This window comes from Podarcis raffonei, chromosome 17, assembly GCF_027172205.1.
Source record: "Podarcis raffonei isolate rPodRaf1 chromosome 17, rPodRaf1.pri, whole genome shotgun sequence".
NCBI classification, from domain to species: Eukaryota; Metazoa; Chordata; class Lepidosauria; order Squamata; family Lacertidae; genus Podarcis; species Podarcis raffonei.
The window spans coordinates 21618474-21635269 of NC_070618.1; the positions used below are offsets into that span (position 1 = coordinate 21618474).

General features: G+C 42.8%; 2 protein-coding genes across 3 annotated transcripts in view; both read left to right on the forward strand.

Moving 5' to 3' along the window:
• The first annotated feature begins 1191 nt into the window (after positions 1 to 1191).
• The window catches only part of KIAA2026 (KIAA2026 ortholog), a 43588-nt gene continuing 27983 nt past the window's right edge, over positions 1192 to 16796 (forward strand). Inside the window, exons 1-2 of one of the 2 annotated variants that reach the window (XM_053371907.1) lie at positions 1192 to 2293; positions 13793 to 13993. In XM_053371907.1, the coding sequence (XP_053227882.1) occupies positions 1713 to 2293; positions 13793 to 13993 (782 nt within the window). In that variant the 5' untranslated portion in view covers positions 1192 to 1712. The remainder of the gene's footprint in view (positions 2294 to 13792; positions 13994 to 16796) is intronic. The other variant, XM_053371908.1, reaches the window with a different exon arrangement.
• PLGRKT (plasminogen receptor with a C-terminal lysine) overlaps positions 1757 to 16796 on the forward strand; it is a 231538-nt gene continuing 216498 nt past the window's right edge. The window contains exon 1 of the mRNA XM_053371928.1: positions 1757 to 1763. The gene's annotated coding sequence lies outside the window, so the exon portion shown is untranslated. The remainder of the gene's footprint in view (positions 1764 to 16796) is intronic.

The following is a 16796-nucleotide window of genomic DNA, read 5'->3' on the forward strand; positions in this document are numbered from 1 at the left end:
TGTGGACAAACGTCGGCTCCCTCGGTCAGTAAAGCGAGATGAGCGCTTCAACCCCAGAGTCGTTCATGACTGGACCTTACCTTTAAAAAGGTAAAGGACCCCTAACCGTTAAGGGTAAAGGGACCACTGACCATTAGGTCCAGTTGTGACCAACTGTGGGGTTGCGGCGCTCATCTTGCTTTATTGGCCAAGGGAGCCGGTGTACAGCTTCTGGGTCATGTGGCCAGCATGACTAAGCCGCTTCTGGCAAACCAGAGCAGCGCACGGAAACGCCATTTACCTTCCCGCCGGAGTGGTACCTATTTATCTACTTGCACTTTGATGTGCTTTCGAACTGCTAAGTTGGCAGGAGCAGGGACCGAGCAACGGGAGCACACCCCGTCGTGGGGATTCGAACCACCGCCCTTCTGATCGGCAAGTCCTAGGTTCTGTGGTTTAACCCACACCTTTTTACCTCTAAATAAATAAACATATTCAGCTAAACACTAAATCTGATATGGACTACACTGATACATCTTTCTGTTCCCGGCATAAATAACTCTTCCACTGCCACCACAATCCTAATAGCGTCTACTCTGAAGACATCCTACCGATATCAATGGGGTTTTCTGCCAAGAAAGTCTTGAAGCATGAGTGAATAATCTGATGCAGCGTGGCAAAGCTGCACAAAGCTGCGACCACCACCTACTGGACAAGGAGCTAATCGCGCTCCCAAAAACAACACACTTCTGCACATTCCTCAAAACCTTCCCGCAAACGCAACGTGACTCTGCCCCCCATTTCTCCCCATCGCAAGACTGCAATGGATGCAAAAAAACCCAAAATCCCAAGTAGACGGGCTTTGATGACAAATGCCGCTCCCTCCACCCAACCATTGAAGACGGCACACCTCCGAAATTGCAGAGAGACTATTGGAACTCAACCCCCAAAACAACCAGCCGCATGCAACCCCTGACGAAGAGATCTTTGTTGCATTTTCCAACTGAATCTTAATACACGTATGACGAGCCTAGTAGCTTCTCCGTGAGCTCCCTTTAAATGACCCTGAGCGGACATGCGCAGTGCTACTCTACCGCCTGCCTGCCTACCTGCCCGCCCCCTCCCCTCCCTTCCCGTCGCTCCTTGATGACGAAGCCCCGCAGCTGGCGTCCAAAACAAAACGCGCAGCCTGGCTCCGCCACGCATGCGCAGTTTCCTCAAGAGGCCACTCTTTTTCCCTTTCCCCCACCCTTTCTGCCTCTTGTCTGTGGCGGGGGGGAGGGGACAGCTCAGGTCTGGCAGCCGCAGCAGCAGCAGCCCCCCCTCCCCGCTCCCGCTTAACTGACAGCGCGACCGGCTTCGGCCGCGTCCCTCAGCGAACGCCGCGCGCGCTCGAGCGCCGTGAGGGGAACCAGCAGGCCTCGCCTCCGCCGGCTTCTAGCGGAAGGGGGCAGCCCGGCAGCAGGTCCCGCACGCCGGGCAAGAGGGGGGCGGTGTCGGCGGCGGCTTCCCCGGCCGTCTTCCTTCTCCTCCTCCTCCTCTCCGGGGTCCGAGGCCGGGGAGCGCGGCTGCTGCTGCCGCCACAGGTGGGCAGCCCTGTATATACCCCGCCGTGAGGGGCTTCATGCCGGGCACAGAGTAGCGGCGGCGGCCGGCCTAAGCGAGGAGAAGCGGGGAGCCCGTCGGATGCCCGTCGCCGGCAGCCTCGGCGTCAGGGCCGGCGGCGGCGGGGCATGAACCTGGCGCAGCCCGAGGGCCAAGAGGAGGAGGAGGAAGGCGGCGGCGAGGAGGAAGAAGAGGAAGGCGGCATGGAGCCTCCGGAGGACGTAGCTGCAGCGGACCCGGCGCCGGTTGGGTGCCCGCTGCAAGAAGCGGCCGGAGGAGAAGGGACCAGCGGCTGGGAGCAGAGTCTGAGCCCGGAGCTGCAGCAGGCGCGCCGGATCCTGAGCGAGTTCCTGCTGGAAAAGCACCGGCCCCTGACAGCTCCTTTCCTGAGACCTTTCGGAGGAGGAAGCCAGCAGGAGGCTGAAGGGGGGCTGCAAAGTGGATCGGCCGGCTCCTCCTCCTCCTCCTCTTCTTCTTCTTCCCAGGATCCGTCCAGCCAAGATCCTCCGCCGCCACTCTCTGGGATGTGGTTGCTGAAGATGGAAGAGAAGTTTTCCTCCGGCCAGTACAAAGGGATCGCGGATTTCGTGGCCGATTTCCGGCTGATGCTAGAGACGTGCTACCGGCTGCACGGGGTGGATCACTGGCTCTCCAAGCAGGCCCAGAAGTTGGAGATGATGCTGGAGCAGAAGCTGGCGCTGCTGTCTCGGTAAGGTGTGATGGTGATGGGCAGAGCTTCTTCCTGTCTGGGTTGTTGTCATCAGCTTCACTCCTTAGGAGCTCAGCCTTCTCCCTATTTTATCCTCACAACAACCCCGTGAGGTAGGCTAGTGTTGGGAGTACTTTAGCCACTGAGGGAGGGTTTGAACCCAGGTCTCTCAAGTCCTAGCCCACCACTCTAACCACTGACTGATACCACGCTGACTCTTAAGGAACACCAAAAAGGAAAGTGTAGAGTTGTCCTTCTTGTGAAATCTTATGTATTGCCACAATTCACGTAGAAATCTATTCTTTAATGTATTACCTATATTTCTGTGGCTACAGTCCTAAGGACGTTTAGTAGGAAGTAAGTACCATTGCACTCGGTGGGCTTCCTTAGCAGTAAACATGTTTAAGATGGTGCTGCAAATCTTTGGCACAAACTCATTCAAGGTGATAATCCACTTGTAGTGCAGACTTGTGGATGAATGCTTAGTAGTAACTTCTATTGAATTCAGTGAGATTGCTCCAGGGCTAGTATGTATAGGATCATGCCTAACATGTGCACAGTTACCTGGAAGTAAGTTCCATTGGAATAAAGAGAAACTTCTTAGTAAGCATGTATGTGCTTGGTTGTTAACATGTACTGAAAGCATTTGTTTTCATTTTTAGCAGCATGTTACCTTTTTTGTAGCATGTATACTTAGAGTAAATGACAATATTACTTCCAAATAGACAATATCTGTTAATTGTTTTAATTTCTAAAGAGGGAGGTTAAAGGGTTTAGGTTTCTTTAAACCCAATTCCCTGAGTCTGTATGTAGGGGACCTGTTGTCCTGACATTGAAAACTGGATTTAGGGTCTGAATTTAATCATTAAAATGAAATCCTAGTCCTGGTGAGGTAATGCCTTGGGTTTTGTGGATGTTAGCATTAGGCTGAAGACATAATGCACACTTATCTCAGAGTACGTCCCACTGAAAACAATGACACATGCTTCTGAGGAAACATGCTTAGGATGTAGCGAAAATTTGTTTATGTAGCTTTAAAAATATAGCAACAGACTATGAATGAATTGAGAATGTTCATCGGCTTAGGAATGTAGAACAAGAGCTCAGAAACTACACCTGAGTAAAAGGGTATGATTGATTGTGTGTGTGGTGGGGTCATAATGGAGGACAAAATGTTCTTGAAGTTCATTACAAGGTTTAACTACTAAAATTTTAATTTGCTTCCTCTTATGTTAAGAAATCATTTATTATTATTATTAACTCCTTCCCTTTAAAATTAGCTTGTTGCTATAAGAAGGGTGGGGGTGATGCTTGCTGCTGACAAAAGTGAAATCTCTGAAGGTAAAATATGCAGTGATGCAAATAATTAGGAGATTGTGGCCTGGCTTGGACATAACACTAAACCATGGTTTGCTTAATCTGTATTAATTTACAAAGCTCTAAATAACATAGGTTTAGGGTACCTTAGGGATCGCATGAACCCTTATACCCCAGCTTAACTCTAAGGTGAGGCACATTGAGCAGCAACAAGAAATTGAGCTTTTAGTGCCATTGGCATAGTTCTGTGGAGTATCCTGCCAATACAGCTTCAGCAGGTGTATTCTGTTTCAACCTTTAAACCCCTTCTGAAAACTTTTGTTTTCCACCAGGCTTATGCAGGCAACTCTGAAGACATCTTTCCATAATAGTTATGGGATGGTCTCTGATTTCATTTTTTAAATGTGGCATTTATTGTATCATTTTATATATGGCAATTGTAAACTATTTTATGGATATTGGTATATACAAATATTCTTTATAAATAAATAAATAAACAAACAATCCAGGAGTTGCCCCTCAGACAATCAAATAATGTCCTGTTTCTCCATAGTTTGTTTTGCTTTCTAGTTGCTCTTGCCTTGTGGTTTTTTTTAGCCTTGTGTGGATCTGAAGTGGAGTGATCAAATAAACCATGGTTAAGGAAGGATGCTGGATCCACATGTAACACCAAGCTGGATCCACATGTAGCACCAAACAAACTATGATTCATTAGCAGATGGCAAACTACAACTTCAGATTGTGGTTTGATGGCAGTAAACAAACTACAGTTTATCTGCTGGGCAGTTTCACACCTAACACTAAGCTTTGCATTGATAAACCATAGTTTAATAAACTATGGCTTAGTGTTAGGGGCAAACTATGTCAATGCAGGAGCAGAGGTAACTACAACTGAAAAATTTAACATTGTTCAGGTGTAAATATTTGGGATATGTTAGTTTATAATTGCACATAGTTTTTTTTGTGTGTGGGACAGTATCCATTGTAGGTTTCTCTTGCAATCATTATATGATTCCCCTGCACACCTCCAGCTACTCTGCAACTCTCCATACCTGAGCAGGGTATGAGTAGAAATAACCTGCTAACCCCCACATTGGCTCAATTTTCTATGGGAAGAGCCTCTTCCCTCTGTATCAAACTTGATAACTGTGACCAAAGGGCCAAAGGTTTGCTCTTGCATCCACAACTTGCCTGTCGTGATGTTGCTGAGAAGGGTTGGCTCAAATAAATTCTTCTCATAATCGTGCTCTTTTTTTCCTTCTGAAACTTTGGGAAACTGCATCATGAATGTGTCTTTAAATAAGCACACACACCCTCTTAAAATTCTTGGGCGTAGACCAGGCATAGGCAAACTCGGCCCGCCAGATGTTTTGGGACTACAATTCCCATCATCTCTGACCACTGGTCCTGCTGGCTAGGGTTCATGGGAGTTGTAGTCCCAAAACATCTGGAGGGCCAAGTTTGCCTATGCGTGGCGTAGACCTCCAGCACAGAACTGGTGAAGTTGGAGAAAGTTGAACTGACAGCATTTTATAGGATAGCTGGACATTGGTCAGTTTGACTCTTTGGAATTGTGGTGGCTGCTCAAAATTGCTATGCATGTTTGATTACTTGTTGAGTTGTTTGGATGGAGGTATTACAACACACAATATATTTCTAGCATGATTCCACTAACCCACATTTACAGTATTGCAGGAGTATTTGTTCACCATATCCAGTCTGGAGGCCACAGGTATCAAATAATGCCGCTTTATTTCTGGACAGATTTGAGCACACCAATTGCACTTGTTTAGAGACCACCTGTTTCACATAGATTGCACAAATACATAATTCTGCTCTTATTAACTCTGGATTCTACAGTCAAGCAATATATAAATTATGTTAAATAAAATAAAATTTGTTACAATAGTGAATAGGCCTCCCTTTGATCCTAGCAGGGCTTCTGGTGTATTAGTATAGTGCTAGAATTCGCTTTAAAAAATCTTTCTGGGGTTCTTTTAGTGAAGCTATATTATCTTCACCCCAGTTCCGCCAGCACAAAAAGCTAGGTACTGTATATACATTTAGGCTGTGAGTGTTTTCCTTGTCATGACAAGAATACTGCTGCCCTCTGGGAACCGCGATAGTGATCAGCATTTCTCCCACCTTTGAAGCTACTGAAGGTGGGGTGAGGGACTGCGACCCCCAACTGCGCACAACCACTGTTTCCTTCTCCAATGGGGCTTCCTTCACCACTGCTGGGTGGTAGTGCTCTGAGTGCTGCCATTCAGTATCAGCCAAACTGGCACACTCTCCACGTGCCTTCCCTGCAGAAATTTTGCGTGTGTGATGTGGTAGTGGGGCTTCAGTTGCTGGGAAGTGGAAATCCCTTGTAAAAAAACCAGAATCTACTTCAAATCAGTGTTTTTGCACAATGAGAGAATCGGCAAGCACCAGTTCTCTTATTTTTACTGTGTAAGCTATGGAGGCTAATATAAGCTTTAATTTTTGGATGATTGTTGGGGGGAGGGAAACCCATGTAAAAATCATGCTAATTCAAGAGGGTCCATTTTAATTATGTGGGATCCTACATTATCAAAACCCAGGATATGGAGAAGCAAAATTTGCTTTCAGCTTCCCTGTGTGCTTTGTGTGTATAGGTGGCAGGAAGTGTGTGCTTTCTGTGTTTTGGGGTGTGTGTGTGTATTTTGTCTCTTTTATTAAAGAGGTGTTTTTTGTTTGTTTTTGTTTTGCAATTCTTGGAGGTCTAAGAGGTGTCTCTCTTAACCAAACAGTTTTTAATTGCAACCCAGGATTTTCCCTTCCTTGCTGTTGCAGCCTCACACAGGACCAAAAAAACCCAAAACAAAAAACCAACCCTCAAAGAAATGAGGATGGGGAGAGGCAGTGGGTGGATGAATCTGGGAAGATAAGAAAGAATTTACAGAACCACAACCCACATCTAGCCTGTTCCCAACCCCTGGTTGGTTACAGAGCACAGTTTAACTTGTGTTCATGCTGCAGCTGGTGCTGCTTCGTGGAGTTGGGCGGTGGGATAGCAGCAATAAGTTAAAAGGACCCCTGGACAGCTAAGTCAAAGGCAACTATGGGGTTGCAGCGCTCATCTCGCTTTTCAGGCCAAGGGAGCTGGCGTTTGTCTGCAGACAGCTTTCTGGGTCATGTGGCCAGCATGACTAAACCACTTCTGGTGCAACAGAACACTGTGATGGAAGCCAGAGTGCACGGAAACACTGTTTACCTTCCCGCCTCAGCAGTACCTGTTTATCTGCTTTTGAAGTGCTAGGTTGGCAAGAGCGGGGACAGAGCAATGGGAGCTCACCGTGTCGTGGGGATTCAAACCACCGATCTTCTGATCGGCAAGCCCAAGAGGCTCAGTAGTTTAGACCACAGTGCCACCTTCGTCCCTAGCAAGCAGTTACCCCAAGGCAGGACTGCTTGCAATCTGGGTTCCGGCAGACTTATGAGGAAAAGGATGATAACCATTTATTGTATGCTTGAGGGAAACCTGGACTGTGGAGAGCAAAGTACTATACAATCTAAATCAATTCACTTTAGACCTTTGGCTACAGTTTTAATAATTCTAAACTTTGATGTCATGATGTCAAGTAAACTTAATTTACTGTTTGTTTAACAAGAATATTAGGTTCTATTAAATTAATTTAAGGAAGCTTATCCTGACTATTGGGTTCTAGCCTACTATTTCATTTTATCCTTCTTGACTGTACTGTCTCTGCCAAGCTAAGCCCGAATGGCAACTCACTTTCATTGGTTCTATGTAAGAGCCCAAGAACCAGTGGCAAGAGCTCTGGGAATACCAGATGTAGGCTAAGCTTCTTGTATTGAAACAGTACAGTAGTCGTACCTTGGAAGTTGAACAGAATCCGTTCCAGAAGTCCGTTCGACTTCCAAAACGTTTGGAAACCAAAGTGCAGCTTCTGATTGGTTGCAGGAAGCTCCTGCAGCCAATCGGAAGCCACGTTGGACGTTTGGCTTCCAAAAATAGTTTGCAAACCAGAACAGTCACTTTGGGGTTTGCGGCGTTTGGCAGCCAAAACATTAAAGAACTAAGCTGTTTGAAAACCAAGGTACGACTGTCCTTTGATTGTGGTAAAATGCATAATTTAAGAAACAAAGGAAAGACACTTCACTGGGTCCCTTAATGATCAAGCATACCATGCTTGATACCATCACACTTTTGCCAAAGGGATGGCTCGCATCCTGGCTCAGAATTGAAATTGATTCAAGCAGACAACTCCTTCAAAGTTGGGCCCCACCAAGCATCCATAACTCAGATTGTGCATTGGAGCATATTGTGTCTCACCTCTGTATCCCTCTTCTACAACTGGAGTGATGTTGCTGATGAATAAAGCATGTTATTCAGCATACAAGCTTGTTCAAATTGAAGGGCTCAGAATGTAAAGCAAGAATCTGTACAGGAGGCACAGAATTTTTAGTTAAAGTTTATTTTTTTGCTCAAGTCCAAGACACTAATCACTGTTGAACAAAACCTCACCAAATATGATTTTAAGGCTTTAGGGAACTGTGGGCAAAGAGCTTCTGAAATTATGAAATACAGTGGTACTTTGGTTTATGAACTTAATCCGTTTTGGAAGTCCATTCTTAAACTGAGGTGCGCTTTCCCTAATGAGGCCTCCTGCTGCCGGTACCCTTCCACCGTTAGAATTCCATTCTTAGACTGAGGTAAAGTTCTCAAACCGGGACACTACTTCTGGTTTTGCGGAGTTCGTAAACCAAATAGTTTGTAAACAGGACTGTTCTTAAACCGAGGTACCACTGTAAATAACAGCTCCATCCTTGAGGTTGTCTGACTTGGCACAGAGAAGCTTCTTCACTAGAATAATTTACAGGTTTAGGCAAAAGCTCTTTATATACTGTAACTGAGCTCTCCCAGGCTCCATTCTCTTAACTTTGTTTTTACCTTATTGTGATTCCAAAAAGTTTGCTCCATTCAAAGGGCTCATTGCTAAATACAAATTAAACGTATCTAATTTGCATTTTAACACAAGGTTTGGGTGGGAAAACAAGCAATTGCATTTAAAATTAGCTGTATGCCCATTTCTTTGTTTATACTACAGTCCAATAGTAAAAAAAACCAAACCAATTTGCATTTAACACTATTTTTAACAATCAGGCAGCAAAGTCAAGAGAATTTAATACCTAGTGAGAAAGAAATTAATTTCCTCCTTGTCCAGTTTTAATTTTAATTTGTTTGAATTAATTGTGGGATGTATCTCAATTTATTGATCGCTTGTTTTTATGCATTGTATTACTTGTTTGATGTTAGCTGCTCTGAGCCTGGCTTTGGCTGGGGAGGGCGGGATATAAATAAAATATTACTATTATTATTCCTGGATGCTTTGCTCAAAATATGATAGATTTATTTTACATATAAAACAATGGAGTGAAAAGTTTCCCTTTGCCTTTCTCTATTGAGGATGGTTAAAGTTTCATGATAAAGTTTCATGATAAATGCTAACACAAGTTTGACGTGCCAGAAGGCAGATTAAAAAACAACATCGTAAGAAGAGCCCTGCTGCATTAGACTAAAAGTCTCATCTAGTCCAGCATTTTCTTCCCATAGTAGTCAGCCACATGCCTTTGTGAAGCCCATAAGGATGACCTGAGTTCAACAGCACTCTTCCTACTTGTGATTCCCAGCAAATGGTATACGGAGACATACTGCCTCTGACAGTAGAAATAGAACGTAAAACAAATTCATGGAGGACAAGGCTATCAAGAGCTAACTAGCCAAATGGCTAATTCTCTCTTAAAAAGCCAACAAGTTGGTTTCCGTCACTATATCTTGTGGGAAAGCCATAGTGACGTAATGAATAGTTAGTTCTCTGAAAATAGTTATAAGCACCATAATAGATTGCTTGGTATAGGGGATGTAGAAATATAAACTATGAATGTAAACTCAATAATAAGGTTCAGTCCCAACCATGTTTTCTCAGAAACAGCTTCATTCAATTTAAATGTGCTTAAGATTGTAGCCTGGTTTATCTCTTTAATGAGTACCCCAAATATAATGTTTTCATTATAGTGTTGTTAAAAGAGAGAAGTGGGAATTAACCTTACATTTGTTTGCAGTAAATTATCTTCAGTTAATGTTTAATAATATCCAAATCAGACACTCATAAGATTCTTGGGGGAGGGTATTAAAGCTTGAAAAACAGACAAAGGAAAAACAATATACAGAGGTCAACATCAAATATCAAGCATTTTTTAACATGAAAACTAAAAGAAAGAAAAAAGAAGAAAGGAAAAGAAACTTCCAACTCTCTGTCTCTCAGCTTTAAAAACATTTGCAAAACTCCTGCTCCCTAATAACATCCAATTCTTCTATCTGCCATAAACCAACTTTGTTTTCATTCTTCAAACCCAGATATCATGAGCTCATTATCTTTTTGGCTCAAAAAAATCCATAAGGGGTTTCCAATCATTAATAAATGTCAACAAAGATTTTGCTCTAATTAAACACATCAACTTTGCCAGCTCAGCCAAATCCATTAATTTCAATAACAATTATTCTATAGTAGGTAATAATGTGTTTATTACAATCTCCGCTGTGATCATATATTGCAATAATCTTCTGTATTCATTTTCTAGTTGTATATACTGTACATTAGTCCCAGCAGGAAGAGCTTTGGAGGTGCAGATCTTGCCAACAATAAGTTACCCATACTTTGGATATAAGATTCATTTTTTCTTTAAAAAAAAAAAGCAAATAGGGCAATAGTGTCCCCCAAAAGAGATATAATGGTCTGTGGTCATAACAAGTTAAACCTGAACAGGCATGCAATAAATAGATCAGAGAGAGTTTTTCTGTGTTACTGAATAAGAAAAAGAAAAAGAGATAAATAATTTTCATAAGGGGGATCGGGAGAGAGAAGATAAGAGAATCTCCCACCTTGGTGGGGGAAAATAAAATCTAGGAAGAAGGGGTTGTATTCAACATTAGGCATACCCAGAGCTGACCCATTTAAATTAAGGGATGTGACTGACATGTCTATTTATTTCAATTGATCTAATCCAATTAAAATTTAGTTTGGATACACCTCTAAGTTCAAAACTAAAGGAAGATAAAATGTTATAAAGCTTCATTAAAGTCTGCAATCCCATGCACGCTTGCAACTTGCTAAGACTAAAACGGCTAATAAACCATATAGTGTCAGGTCTAAGGGTGACTAGATAAATAAGGGGGAAATTGTTATTCTTTTTATTGGGCGGGGGTATTCATCCTTTCCCACACAACTGTAGTATTCTGGAAATCCCTAAGATAAGCTTTCTAATATGACTGTCTACCTATTCTGTATTTCCTCTTCGGTATTTCTACAGATGACTGATAAAGATTTCAAGTCTTCAGATGACTTGTATGTCCCCTTATTTGTGCCAGGAAGTAAGCCACCCTGAACAGAAGTGGACTTTGTCTGAGTCGACAGTCATAAGATGGTCGTATAAGTGAGCATTATTTTAATATGTTGGGCACTATTTGATCAGTGCCCTCTTTGATGGCAGATTCCATGCATTCCATGAAAAGCAGAAAGAGATGGTGGTGAGAGTTTATTCACAGGGTGGGCGGAATCCAGGTTTGTGGAATGGAAACTTCTGATTTTTAAGCATCAAGGCTTTGAACTCTTAGTGGTGTTATCTTGGCTTATCAGACCGCTACTAGAAACAAACTAATAAAATGGACTACACACTGCCTGCGGCAATTGGCTGGACACCTCACCCTACCTCTGTTCTGCTTCAGAAGAGACGTTGCAGCAGGGTCCAGCAGACAATGCTGGACGAGCACGTCTTTGTGCATGTAAACACACCCATGTACACACAGGGAAAATTGGAGGACCAGACACATGCATTTACAAGATGGTGCTTCATAGAGGTGGCAGTGGAGGAAGTATGGGCATTGCAGATCTTCATGCTCTAACTTAGATTACATGTAGTAGCCTTGGTCCTTTTTACGTATTGCTGACCGACACATACCCCCACCAAACCTGGCCGCAAAGCATTGTAGCTCTGCCCACACCTCGGAGGTGTCCCTATCTATCTTATGCACTGGAATCCTCTTCCAGGAGCATCTGGTTTACCAGAATTTTACTGGATGTATGGATGATGTCAGGGACGCGGGTGGCACTGTGGGTTAAACCACAGAGCCTAGGACTTGCCAATCAGAAGGTCAGCGGTTCGAATCCCCACAACGGGGTGAGCTCCCGTTGCTCGGTCCCTGCTCCTGCCAACCTAGCAGTTCAAAAGCACGTCAAAGTGCAAGTAGATAAATAGGTACCGCTCCGCCGGGAAGGTAAACAGCGTTTCCGTGCGCTGCTCTGGTTCACCAGAAGCGGCTTAGTCATGCTGGCCACAAGACCCAGAAGCTGTACGCCGGCTCCCTTGGCCAATAAAGCGAGATGAGCACCACAACCCCAGAGTCGGTCACGACTGGACTTAATGGACAGGGGTCCCTTTGCCCTTTACCTATGGATGATGTCACCTCAGAAAGAGAGAGTAATAGCTGTCTCATACGAAAAAGAATACCACTCCAGGCTAACAGGATAAGAGAAGGACACCCCACTTTCTAACTTACTTTCAGTGACATGACAAAACTATAAATAGCTTCCATATAGGAAAGAACTCCATCACTCATTATTTCTGAAAAAATGTACAAAATGTTCATTAGTTTTAGAGGAAATAATAACACTTTGCTAAATTCTACGTAAGTGGCAACCATTGCATTAATCCATAAGAAAGGAACCATATTCACCTAAGGACAATTTGGATTCATATAGAACAATATCCGTATTCAACTTAGTTGTTGTAACAACAACAATTTTATTCTTTATGAAATCTGGCTGGGTTATCCCAGCCACTCTGTGTGCGGCTTCCATCACACACAAAAACACAAAACATCAAATATTAAAAACAATACAAAAGTTCTGGCATTGAAAATAGGAATGGTATTTATTTACGGGGTTCGTGTTCTATTCCTATTTAAAATTAATATATCATTATCAAAGAGGCCATAATAAAGGAAGGCATTTTGCAGGCAGAAGCCTGATGTCACAACCAAACCATGACTTGGCCAGTGTGAGAGCCAGTGTGGTGTTGTGGTTAAGAGCGGTAGACTCGTAATCTGGTGAACCGGGTTTGCGCCTCCGCTCCTCCACATGCAGTTGCTGGGTGACCTTGGGCTAGTCACACTTCTTTGAAGTCTCTCAGCCCCACTCACCTCACAGAGTGTTTGTTGTGGGGGAGGAAGGGAAAGGAGAATGTTAGCCGCTTTGAGACTCCTTCGGATAGTGATAAAGCGGGATATCAAATCCAAACCCCTCCTCCTCTTCTTGGCTATCATGAATGAGATTTGGATTTGTTTTCTTTCTGCTCCCTTCATGTACTTAACAATTCCATACCTCCCTATAGATTTGGATGTTATGATGAACTATGCTGTATTGTAACATCCAGATCGTAAGGACCACAGTTACAGCAAACCAAAGTTTGCTTCCAAACGTGTGAATCAGAAACCATGGTTTGAAGTAGCAGTATTACGATGGATGAACAAATGGTCTCACTTGAATGAAGTTTCTTTAAATCATTCTGATTGGTGTATAAGCTTGAACAAAAAAGAATGTGCTGTTGTGTTGTGTAAACTAGGAGGTTAACTTGAATGGTAAGCAAATGTGGGTTCCCATGGGAGCTCACAGCTGTTTTGTTCCTCTGTGGTTCTTTTCACTCTCATGCTGTTTTGAACGTGCTTTGGCCTAGCATGTCAACTGAACCTGTGCTACTAAAATATGGAAAATATTATCTTAGCAGGATTGCATTGTGTTTCAGAGTATTTTGTGTATTTTTTGTATATACTTGTCCAAAAAGGATGAATGGAAACTGATTTGAGAAAATCTGATTACTTCCTCGGAAGAACATTGTTCTATTGTAAAGAGAGAATCTACTTTCAAATTTCAAATGATGGCACTAAATCCAGATTCTTCTTCTTCTTTTTAAGTAACAAGCATCCTCTACTATGAAGAAAACGTGCAGCCATACTACTTGAAGAGTCACTTTATTTATTTTACTTGGCCCTTTTCTATAAGTTTTAAAAGTGTAGCTACTGGATTACTGGTGGTCAGGAAAAATATTCTTGTGCATTGATTTGATTTTTCTTTCAAGGCATTTGAGAGAGAAGACAGCAATAGGAGTAACATCTAAAGGGTTCTGTGGGCTGGAAGATGAGAAGGGAACAGCTTGTACTTCAACAAGGCGGCGTTCAACACCACGCAGTTTAGCAGGCTTGACCACAGGCGTGTTTGAATCCGTAATGGTTCAGGTTCTGAGACAGGAAGAGCAACTGAGAGCAAAAGAAGAAAAGAGGTAAAAGGCAAAAGTGGATTGTTTTTAGCTGTTCTTTCCTCCCCAACCCCCCAACCCCCAATTTTGCTACTTTGGGAGATCAAACATACCACTCACTTCCCCATCATTTCTGCCTCGAAATTGACTTCTCAGCCTAGGAGTTCTATGTAACTGAACATCACATTTAGGCAGTCAAGCATTTGAAAATGTGTCCGATGAATTAAGTATATTGACAGTCCAGAATAAGAAGAATCACATGGTTCTGTTCTTTATTCTATGTCTTCTCCTTCATATGTTACTTTGCATTTCATTATCACATTTCTGTAGTTTTGTAATGTATTTGTCATTTTGTGTCTGTTAAAACTATATTTTATAGCAAAGCACTTCATATTGCAGGGAGAGTATTTACCTTCTCAGTTTCATTAGAATTTTATCATTATTTATCCAGGTATCAGAACACAATCAAACAATACTTCATTTGCTTTTCTTAATATGGTGAATGGATATCCATGGATAATATTGGTATGTGGGGGAAATTGTCTACATTTTGGAAAGGTGGAGAAGGAAAGAGAGACTGAAACATAGCCAAAGTTACTGATTAGACAGACTGTCTTGCTTTGCTTCCACAATTAAATAACATCAATTATTATGAAGGCCTCTTTTCCTAATTCCACTTCTTTCAGAAGATGGGCTTCACTGCTCTCCTACAGTTCTCATTTGTTCTAATTCTTCATAGTTGGAAAATGCTGCGACTTAATGGCAAATGTTTACTCCTTTCTCATAAATTGTTTTCTTTTTTAATACAAATTTCATTTGAATTTGTATATAATAATACTAAAACATCCTGCCATGTGATTGGCATGCAGAAGGGGAAGCAGGAGAAAGGTTTTTTAGCAAGGTAAATGTGATAGTGGCCTGTCTGTAACGCCAGTTTTCTGTGTTGTCACTGAATCATGCATCACGTGTGGAGCATGGCAGTCTGACAACACTGTATCCCAGAACTACACACCTGACTAAAAAGACACTTCTGACACATTTTCTCCAAGTCATGGTAACTCCACCCCAACATCCTGAAAGCTGGGTACCTCAGGTTAAGTACTTCATTCGTTCCGGAGGTCCATACTTAACCTGAAACTGTTCTTAACCTGAAGCACCACTTTAGCTGATGGGGCCTCCTGCTGCTGCCGCACCACCAGAGCACGATGTCTGTTCTCATCCTGAAGCAAAGTTCTTAACCTGAAGCACTATTTCTGGGTTAGCGGAGTCTGTAACCTGAAGCGTATGTAACCTGAAGCATATGTAACCCGAGGTACCACTGTACGTGCATTAGCTTGAAACTAAATGGTGTTAGATTTTTTTAACAAAACTATGTCTTGATTTTTATTGTTCGTCATGGAATAGTACAAAGACACACACAGAGAGAAAAGTACATAATGCAGACATTAATTCTGTCAACACAAATCACCCCCCACCAATATATACAGATTGACATTTTTGAGCTGAAACCCAACTGGTCAAATACTGAGATTAAATTAAATACTCTGCTGTGCTTAGATTATTGATCTTGACAGTTTGGTGGTGATGCATAATTTGGGTGCTTGGATGTGGTAGAAGCAATTATTCATTGTGTGGACTTCCTATGTTTGTAGTAAGAATTGTAAATGTGATGGTGATTGGACTGTTGTTGCACTGAAGCAGGTGGTTGCCTATTGCAATTTTTGAGGCATGTGATTCTTGGCTGGAATTGCAGCCATATATGGATAATTCAGGTTTTACAAGGGAGGCACATTTCACAAGGCATTATCATGTCAGGACAGAACTTGTCAAATGCATTTGCACAATGCTTTAGTTCTCAAACACTCATTCCCTCCCCACACATAAAAATGTATTTTAACATCTCAGCAATAATTATTTTACAGTAAAGTTGAGTATGGTATGCAAAAGGAGTACCTGGGAAAGTGTGCTATGTTGTCTTTAGTGCTATGTGGAAGAGCAACAAATAATTTCTAAGGGATGGCTTGTTAGACTTCTGTTTTGTTTTATTGAAGATTAAAGGTGTTTAATCATAGAATCATAGAGTTGGAAAAGACCACAAGGGCCATCGAGTCCAACCCCATGCCAAGCAGGAAACACCATCAGAGCACTCCTGGCATATGGTTGTCAAGCCTCTGCTTAAAGACCTCCAAAGAAGGAGACTCCACCACACTCCTTGGCAGCAAATTCCACTGTCGAACAGCTCTTACTGTCAGGAAGTTCTTCCTAATGTTTAGGTGGAATCTTCTTTCTTGTAGTTTGGATCCATTGCTCCGTGTCCGCTTCTCTGGAGCAGCAGAAAACAACCTTTCTCCCTCCTCTATATGACATCCTTTTATATATTTGAACATGGCTATCATATCACCCCATAACCTCCTCTTCTCCAGGCTAAACATTCCCATCTCCCTTAGCCGTTCCTCATAAGGCATCGTTTCCAGGCCTTTGACCATTTTGGTTGCCCTCCTCTGGACACGTTCCAGTTTGTCAGTGTCCTTCTTGAACTGTGGTGCCCAGAACTGGACACAGTACTCCAGGTGAGGTCTGACCAGAGCAGAATACAGTGGCACTATTACTTCTCTTGATCTAGATGCTATACTCCTATTGATGCAGCCCAGAATTGCATTGGCTTTTTTAGCTGCCGCGTCACACTGTTGGCTCATGTCAAGTTTGTGGTCAACCAAGACTCCTAGATCCTTTTCACATGTACTGCTCTCAAGCCAGGTGTCACCTATCTTGTATTTGTGCCTCTCATTTTTTTTGCCCAAGTGCAATACTTTACATTTCTCCCTGT